This window comes from Pteropus vampyrus, unplaced genomic scaffold (assembly GCF_000151845.1).
Source record: "Pteropus vampyrus isolate Shadow unplaced genomic scaffold, Pvam_2.0 Scaffold19, whole genome shotgun sequence".
NCBI classification, from domain to species: domain Eukaryota; kingdom Metazoa; phylum Chordata; class Mammalia; order Chiroptera; family Pteropodidae; genus Pteropus; species Pteropus vampyrus.
In genome coordinates this window covers 9,010,408-9,019,602 of record NW_011888800.1, presented here as the reverse complement: position 1 = coordinate 9,019,602, position 9,195 = coordinate 9,010,408, and the positions used below count along the sequence as shown (strand labels likewise).

The following is a 9,195-nucleotide window of genomic DNA, read 5'->3' as shown; positions in this document are numbered from 1 at the left end:
ACTGCATAATATTAATGTGCAGACCCTCCTCCCGAGAAGCAGCATAGACCTGGGAGCTCAGATCCTATTTGTCACTCCTTGACTCTGTGGCCTTGGACATAAAATATTTAACCTCTCTGGCCTTCAGATTCCTCATTTATAAAACGAGGATAGTAATAGCTACCTCGTAGAATTATTGAGTGGATTAACCACAGTACAATGTCTTGTGCTTCTTAATACACCCCCCCTGTGAGCCTTGCACTGAGCCAAGGCTCAATATCTCTTTACTGCCAGATCAATTATGTGCTCCATGGACCCCAAGGGCTCTGCAGAGGCACAGTTAACTCTGGCTTTTCTTCTTTGTCCTCCTCCTCTGTCCCCTTTCCCCTCCAGCAAGAGTCCTAACACTTACGCAGCTAATACTTGAGGACTGGGAGAGAAAGCCATCCCAGGTAATCACCCAAGTCCTGGTCAGCACAGCAGGAGGAACGTAGCCAGGTCTCTCACCAAATCAGCAAATTTCAAGGCAACGGACAAGGGTGTGAGCTCCTCCCCGATCTGCATGCATTTGTGCCATCCTCGACTGCTTCGCCCCTGCTCTCCATCTCACCAGCCTTCCTTCCCTAGAATGCAGTTTCCCAGCCTTATCAGGAGTATGAGCTACAGGGTAGGGTACCTGGGCCTGATGTGGAGCCTTCCTGCCTCCCCCTCCCCGAGGCATTCTGTGGAGGCCTTAGAATTACCTACATCTTTCTCCTCATTCACATGTCCCTGCTGATCTTAAGAGAGCCAGTTGCCCTGGCCTCACTCAGTACCCATAATTCATTCCTGGCTTAGAGCCCTCCGCACCACTTTCCTGCCAAACTAATTTAACTGTCAGTGTGGTTTCTTCCTAGCAATATTGGTGCTAAATTTCAGCACCATCTCAGCCATTCCCATAAAGCCAGGCTGAGAGGAGGGGGTGAAGTAAGGAGTAAAGAACGGTGCTTCCATTTATCTCTTGGACTCTCCCCAAATGATAAATTTAGTTGCCAAATCCTGATTAATCTCTTTTGTCAGTGTTTAAAGTAATAAATAGATTTTCTTGTCTGAGCTAGAGACGAGGCAGAGAAAATGGGGATTAGGCACCAGATTTAGCTTTTAACAGGAACTGCAGGTGTATGAACTCTTTGGAAAGATCAAATAATGGAAGGAAACCGAGTACAAATGGAGCCCCACCTTCCCAGGAAGCAAACCACCTGACACATGTTTGAGCAGGTGCTCAAAAAAATGTTAATAGAATGAACAAATATATGCATAAATGAATGGAGTTTTTAGGTTATTTATACCTTCGGTGAACATCATTTGAGCTCAGCTTAGGCTAAGATGAGCTGGCAAATTTTTTCTGTAAAAGGCCAGATAGTAAGTAGTTTAGGCTTTGGGGGTCCTGTGGCCTCTGTCACAACTACTCATTTATGCCATTGTAGAGCAGAAACAGTTATAGACAATATATAAAGGAATGAGTATGGCTGTGTTCCAATAAAATTTTATTTCACTGGAAACTATGGTGGCAAGCTGTAGTTTGCTGACCTTGTAGGCTAAGGAATCAAAAAGACCTGCGTTCAAATCCCGGGTTTTTCTTTAGCTATGTGACAAGGCAATCGACAGTGTCTCTAATCATTCAGTTTCCTCATCTATGAGGCAGGGATAAAAAACAGTCGTCACCTTGTAGAGTTGTTGTGAGGATTAAATGAGACCGCTTGTGTTAAACAGTACAATGTGTAGCACATAGCATGCACTCAGTAAATCATTCTTATTATTTTGTTTTGTTATTATTGTCATCTGTTTCTCCCACTGGTATGTAAGCTCCATAAGAGTAGACACTCTGTTTTGTTCCCTGCTTTACTCCTAGCATCTGTGGCGATGCCTGGCACGTGTCAGTGCTCAGAACTAGATGGCTGGGTGAGTAGGTGAGCTAGGCACAGGATGTCTGGGCTCCCTGGTAGAATATTAGAAGCAAATAAAGTATAGCCTCTGAGTCTCTGAGCTTGCAGTCTCGTATGAGGGAGGAAGACATACTAAACATGTTTATAGGTAGGAAAAAGGATGGTAGAAATAGAGGAAGCCAGGGGCAAAGAATCTAGTGACAGGAAGGTGGGGCCAGAAGATCTTCTGGAGGAAACGCTTCAGAAGCTGCCAGTGCTTCCCAGGGTTCAAAACCTTTAATTCTGGAAATATCTGTGGGTTTATCCCCACCCTCTGATATCAAAAAAGCCAGTGCTTTGGAGCGATGTACATGTAACAGAAAAACTCAGATTTTCCCTGGCCATCTTTTAGGCTCTCACTCATTCTGCCTTTGGATAGTCCTGTTCCATACCTCCATCAACATAGGACAACACAGGCATTAAAACATAGTGGAGGTGAAGTAAAGCCTCTTGAGAACAGAAGAAGATAGACAAAGTTTGCCCCCCTCAAAAAAGTGTCCTAAGGGAGCAAATTTATTGTCTTAAATCTGGCCTAAAGCTGATTTCTCATTTGGCTCCAATGGGGATTTCTTTCTGATGACACGGAGTTCTGTTCACTTCATTTAGGAACTTCCCCCTCACCCCACCCCCGTCTCTGCAGCCTGATAACTGAATTATCACAGAGATAGAAAAAGCATCAGGCGCTGAGTCAGGAGGCCTTCCTTGATTCTGATCATTGTGTCACCTCAGACAAGTCACTCTACATCTCTGGACTTCTACTTCCTTAGCTACAAAATGAGAGAATTAGGCTCTGTAATTCCTATTCTCAGTTCCTGAGATTGGGTAACCCAACCAGCCTGTTCATCAGGAGCAAGCTGGCCTGGGTGGCCCCAGTAAGCTGATCCCCTGCCTGGCAACACAGTGGCCCTGATGGCAGTGCCTCACGTAACAAGATAGTCTTTCTTAGGCCCAGGTGTGGCAGGGGAGAACATGCCAGGGTTTCTTGGGACTAGGTCTGAGAATGCTATGAGTCATATGGGATATACTTTCATGACTAACACCACCAAATCATTGGTTAGTCACCTCTTTAAATGAACAAAACACAAAGCTTGTGAAAGTCACTGAAGCAGGAAAAGAAGAGGGGACACCTAGTGCAACTCTCCCTGGAAGCTGCCAGTTGATTCTTTCATGAGCTCATCTCTTCTTGTCCTCTAAAGACTGTGATTTGTTTCTTTAAGTTATTAACTTGCCTTTCCTTTTCCCTGCCATTCCAATTGCTGCACTGTTGCCTGACAATGTTCCCATGACCTTACCCTTGACCTCCCTGTAGCTGTCCTACCAACAGAATTCTGAAGAAACTCCATGCAGCCTTGTTTCCTTCTGAGCTCACCTGAGGTACCTGTCATGCACCCATCAACAAAGATGCCTCATAAAAACAGTGGTTCTCAGTGTGAGTAGGAGCATGTCACTCTTAGGTGGGGAAGGAGCAAATGACAAACTCTAAGGGGCTTTTTCCAACCCAGGAGCATCTATACACATACACAGATTCTGATGTGTTCCCCTGGGGGATGTTCTCACCACATTGAGAATCACTGCCTAGAGCCTCGTTGTCTCTTTGAAACATCTCCTTTAGTCTAGTATGTGCTGTCCCTGAATTTTGGACACAGGTAAGCACAGAGGTATGGAGGAGCGATCGGCGAGTAAGGGGTAAAGGCTTGCCTCCACATCCTGCCAAAGCCTGTGGGAGGTGGTGAGAGCTGGAACAGCAAGAGGCAGAAGTCCTCTCCCCTTATCCCCACCCATCTCCTTCTCCCACACACTGAGTGGCATTTCACTGTGGGAAGCAGAGTGAAGACAAGCTTGATTTGGTAGATCCATCTTAATTATTCACTCTGCATGGCTTCTTTTTCCTTCGGTTTTTCTTGGCAAACACTGGGGCGGAGTAGGGTTGGTGATGGTGGTTGAGGTGAGGAGGGGAGTTCTCATTAACTTCCAGACTGTAATACTCACCTTCCCTTTGGTTGGAGGAGGGCTGTCCATCCTGACATAGTTAGAAGGATGCTTGAACTTTATACACAAATCACATGGGGATCTTGTTAAAAGGAATCGGTAGGTCTAGGGTGGGCCTAATAGTCTCCATTTCCAACAAGCTCCTTGATATGCTCCCTGATGATGCTGCTACCTGATGTGTGAGCCACACTGTGAGTAGCAAGGCCTTAGGAGAGAAGAAGTTTGCTTGCTCCTTCATGTTTGTTAACTACGTGAATCACCAAGCCTGAGGTTCTCAGAGTCACCTGCTGGTACCTTGCCCCATCCCAGAAGTTGTACTGTCATTGGTAGTCTTTCTTTTGAGCATTTTCACATGTTCAAGTGAGCCTAGAATCCCGTTTCATTCTTCAAGCTTAAAACAGAAGCAATGGCAACCTCTAGTTGTCTAGGGAGGGCCCAAATTCAGACCGATGGAGTTTAAGGGAATTTTTACTACATCTCCATTACTCTACTAGGGATGCAGTAGTTAGTTGTAGCTGTCTTAAAAGGTGCCACAAAACTTAGCTTAAACTAATAAGCATTTTTTATCTTTCAGTTTCTGTGGGTTGGGAATTAGGAGTGGCTTAGGTGGTCATGGCTCAAGGTCTCACAGGGGGTTGCCGTCAAGAGGTTTGCTGGGCCTGCAGTCAACTGACGGCTTGACTTGAGGATTCACTTCCAAGATGGTGTACTCACCTGGCTCTTGGCAGAAAGTGTCAATTCCTTCCTAGCCATTGGCAAAAGGCCTCACTTCCTCACCACATGGACCTTTCTACAAGGTTGCTTGAGCATCCTCAAACAGAATGCGTGATCCAAGAGAAAGAACAAGGAGGAACATGCGATGACTTTATGACCTAGTCTCAGAAGTCAGACACTATCACTTCTGTTTTATTCTGTTTGTTAGAAGCAAGTCACTGAGTTCAACCCACACTCAAAGGGAGGGAATTAAGTTCTACCTCTGGAAATGAGAAGTATCAAAGAATTTGTAGACATTTTTAAACCTCCATAGGTGCCTCCCTGGTCAAGGAGCCACTGCGTTAGGTGACCCGCGTAAGGGTTTCATAGCCCTGGCTTTTGCCCTTCCTAGGGTACCTGTGAGGTTATGAACATCAGAGACCTCATTCCTTATAAAGATATTTCAAAATGGGAAGTTAATAACTCCATTCCACTGTGACAGGGTCCACCCAAGTACTTATAAACTATGAAGCAGTTTTCTTGCAAGGAGGGAAGTATAACACAGTGATGAAGGGCCAACCTCAGGAGTCGGAAAGTTCTGAATTTGAATTCTGGCTCTGCCACTTACCAGTTGTGTGCCCATGTGAAAATCACTTGAGCCTCAGTTTATCTTAAAAAGGGGGAAGGGGATAATAATAGTACTTATCTCAAAGTATAAAGTGAGAATTAGATGAGCTATTGCATGTAAGTGCATAGCCTCTGAACTGGCAGATAGTAAACATCCAATACATGTCAGCTACCATTAGCTGTTGTTCTTGATACCCTCCTTCCAGCTGAGGTGAAACTTTCTATATTTGAAGAAATGCTAGCCACAAGTTTCTGTGCTTCCTTCACCTGTACCTCTTCTCACACCTTATTCAAATTCTGAGTGGTCTGGTTGACCTCTGCCAATAATCGAAGGCTGTACCATAGACGGACAGATTCTCTTGACAAGCCAAGGCAGAACTCTTCCTAGGGCTATTACCCACCGCTCCTCTTCTTAAGAAGGAATGTCACCCAGAGCTCAAGATGGAGAGAGGCCCAATTGGCCCCTCTCTTCCAACATGGTTTTCTTTTTTGACACTGAGTTGACCCAGACTGGCCCTTCCAAAGCCCAGAACTGGAGAAACAATGTTTTTACCAGTGCGCATTATTTCTGTTTTGAGCTACGGAAAGAGACTGGCAGGTTGTTTTGAATTGAAACTCAAATCAGTTTGGGGCAAAGTACTTGAAAGAGTCTTCAGGGAAATGGAAAATGTATTTGTTCTGTGGTATGTTTTGAGAAGTTTTTTAATGTAGTGAAATTGTCCTGACAGAGATTTTTGTCTTTAAAGCAATCAGAGAAATCCTTTATAATTCCTCTTTGTTTTCTCTCCAGGTATTTAGTCTTCCTACAGATCAAAAGGGATCTCTACCATGGCCGCCTCCTCTGCAAAACATCAGATGCTGCCTTGTTAGCAGCTTATATCCTTCAAGGTAATGACTTTTGACAGGATAAATTTGCTTTTCATGCTAAGTACTGATTACATTATTTCAGTTATCACAGATGACTGCTTCTTGGATATACACAGATATATCTACCTTGAAGCAGAGTCCAAATTAGAGGACTCTACCTAGATTACCCAGACTCCAAAGCTCTGACCACTCAGCCCTACACTACCTGAGCCCTTTCTGCCAGCCCTTTCAAGTCATTCTGACTGTGTTTTGGGGGTTTCCCTGCACCCTTGGTTAACAAAGGTACTGAAATTCTGGAGAGTAATCTGAATCCATTTTTGCCTATATTTTCTTGCAAATCTCAAAGATGCGAAGCATCTTAGAATTCTAGTATCTATTTCAGAGCCCTTTCTGTTCAGAGTGCTCAAAGTTGAAAATGTGTTTCCAAGTAACAAACATTATCCTAACATGCTAATAAGGTAGAGTTGAGTCTGTACGCAGCTGGTGCCCAGACTGGCTTGCTTTTTTTTTTTCCTTCCAAAATCAGTGCAAAAGGTATTCACGCTTCATATATAATCCCTTCTCCTTTCATGAAATGCAAGGGACTCCTGAGTGCCATTTCCTAGACTTCTTTTAGTTCTTAGGCTTGAAACTGTCACTGGATTTTTTTGGACCATAGCAAGAAAATCAAGACGTTTCCATCAAAGAATCTGAACTCTTAATTGGCAGTCTGTGAATTCTGGGAAACTATTTTGTAAAAGAGAACCTGGAAAATCCTTGCCAATAAGAAACTAAAGTTCTCTGGCAAGAAAAACATCACAGCTGCGTTAAGAATGTGAAAGTCAGTCCATTACAACTTTGACGTCTCAGACTCCTGTTTAACAAAAAATATCACCTAAACAAGAAGGTGCTTGCCGACTCTAAGGTACCCAAAGATGCCTCTTTTGTTTTTAAATGAAAACCTGGTTGGATGTAAATGTGATTTTAAACTCTAGTCTTTCCTTCAGTTTACCCTGACAACCATGTTGAATTTTTCATGTTTTTTTTCTTTAAGGAAGTAACTGATGTCCGACATTGATGATTTTCAATTGGAGCTTTCTAAATAAAATTATAATAAATGACTCCATGGCTCAAGGACACTCCAGACTTTTGGCCTTTAGTCTTGCTAAACAATGAAATTTCCCAAGTATTTTGGAAGCACAATTTTCAGCTGTGAGAGGAGGGCATGTTTCCCCCTTAATATTTATTCCTCCCTCCAGACTCCTCTCTGCACTGGTCATGGTTCTCACTAGCGAAGGAGAAAGGGTGACCACAAAGCAGCTAGAACTTCTTAACATACTTCCTCTTCACCTACCAATGCTGTTCCCTACAGAGCAGAGAAAACGGGTTCTCACCTAGGAACACATCACAGAGAGCACCATGGGCCCAAAGTCCACTGATCTGAGATCTTAGCAGCTTGAGAGATGGACTCTCTCTGTGAATTGCTGGAGAAAGCCCCAGTCCCTGCAGGGAGCTGAGAAGTCAGCCATCAGGCTTGGTTTTGCTGACCTCAGTGTCCCTTTCTGGTTACAGCCAGTCTTCCCTGTCTGCAGTCCTCTCCAAGAGTCCGGGCACCTGGTCAGCCCTCAATGAATATTTATTCAAATGTATTCACTCGATTTGATTTGGTTTGACTAAGAGTGAAGTTCTGAGTTTAGGTCTTGGCTCATTTATCAGTTTGCTGTGTCCCTGCTAAAATCCTCAAAGTGAGATTTCTGATCTGACTCTGACCCAAGAGGTTCTGTCTTCTTGATCAGGCTCACAGTGTCCTGTGTTGCCACAAAGAGCATTGTCCCCAGGCCCTCTTCTCACGGCTGAATAGATGAGGGCCACGGTATAGGTCCTCTTTTATTTAATGCAAGTTTGCTTGTGGTGCCCTCAGAACACAGGGCCAGTTCTACTATCTCTCTGCTTAGATTTGACATCAACCCAGTGTGCACACCTGGGAAAACAAAGGTGGGCATACTCCTGAGGGGAATGCCCTCTGCCCAACCTACGGCCATGCTCGAGAGCCGCTGTTCTTTGTTAATCCGATGTGTGCTTTGACTTTTGCTCTGTATGTTAATCTCTGTTGCTTTGCTAATCTCCACAACCATTTTCCTCTACTTTCCTTTTGCAAGCGGAGATTGGAGATTATGACCCAGGGAAACACCCTGAAGGCTACAGCTCCAAGTTCCAGTTTTTCCCTAAACATTCAGAGAAGCTAGAAAGGAAAATTGCTGAGATTCACAAGACAGAACTCAGGTGAGTGACACTCAGTTCAGGCCCAGGACGCTGTCTTCCCCACAGTCTGAGCACACAAGCTCTGCCCTGTGTCCTCTGCCCCTGCAGACCCAGCCTTCCTGACCCTTGATGTACCGTTTTCAGTGATTCACCGACAGCACAGCACCAAGCCCTGTGGGCTCACTCTCCAAGAAAATTGGTGTAGGCTGAGGCTTAGAGGCAAGAGAGACATATAGTAAAGAAAACAGAGAGGGACTGGCCTCATAGGTATTTGCATCACCAAGATAAACAAAGAGACAAGGGAAAGGCATGAATGGGAGAAAAGGAAAAGAAATAAAAGAAACAGCAAAGAAAAAAGAGAGGAAAGATTGAATGGGGATGTGAATGAGCAAGCCTCTGCCCTCAGTCTATGGCAGTATGACAGGTGGCTTCTGGGTCAGTGGATGGGGCTGCACAGGGCTGGCCTGATTCATAAATGCTGTGGGTGCCCTGAGGGTACTTGGTTCAGGGGCTGTCTTCAGCACTGACTCACTCAACCCCACATCCTTGCACTGAGGGAAGGAGGAGAGAAGCAAAAGGCTTGTCCTCAGATTCTCTTAGTTCACCCAAAATATAGTTAATTACATCGGAAAGCATTAATTCATCCTTTCACCCATATGAAATAGAATTTTCTACAAAGATTGATTTAAAAAAGAAACACGGGTCTACAGCCATGCTACCCTGAACAAGCCCGATTTTGTCTGATCTTGGAAGCTAAGCAGGGTTGGGCCTGGTTAGTACTTGGATGGGAGACCACCTAGGAAGACCAGGTGCTGTAGGTGTAAAAAAAAAAAAA

The 9,195-nt window shown here is 44.5% G+C and overlaps 2 protein-coding genes and 1 pseudogene across 3 annotated transcripts in view; 2 read left to right on the top strand and 1 right to left on the bottom strand.

The window, feature by feature from the left end:
* Nucleotides 1–9,195, bottom strand: part of WDR76 (WD repeat domain 76) — a 101,413-nt gene that overhangs the window by 3,942 nt on the left and 88,276 nt on the right. The window lies entirely within an intron of this gene.
* FRMD5 (FERM domain containing 5) overlaps nucleotides 1–9,195 on the top strand; it is a 37,161-nt gene that overhangs the window by 2,486 nt on the left and 25,480 nt on the right. The window contains exons 2-3 of the mRNA XM_023527825.1: nucleotides 6,043–6,140; nucleotides 8,258–8,381. Of these exons, the coding sequence (XP_023383593.1) occupies nucleotides 6,043–6,140; nucleotides 8,258–8,381 (222 nt within the window). The remainder of the gene's footprint in view (nucleotides 1–6,042; nucleotides 6,141–8,257; nucleotides 8,382–9,195) is intronic.
* Nucleotides 9,063–9,181, top strand: LOC111736470 (annotated as a pseudogene).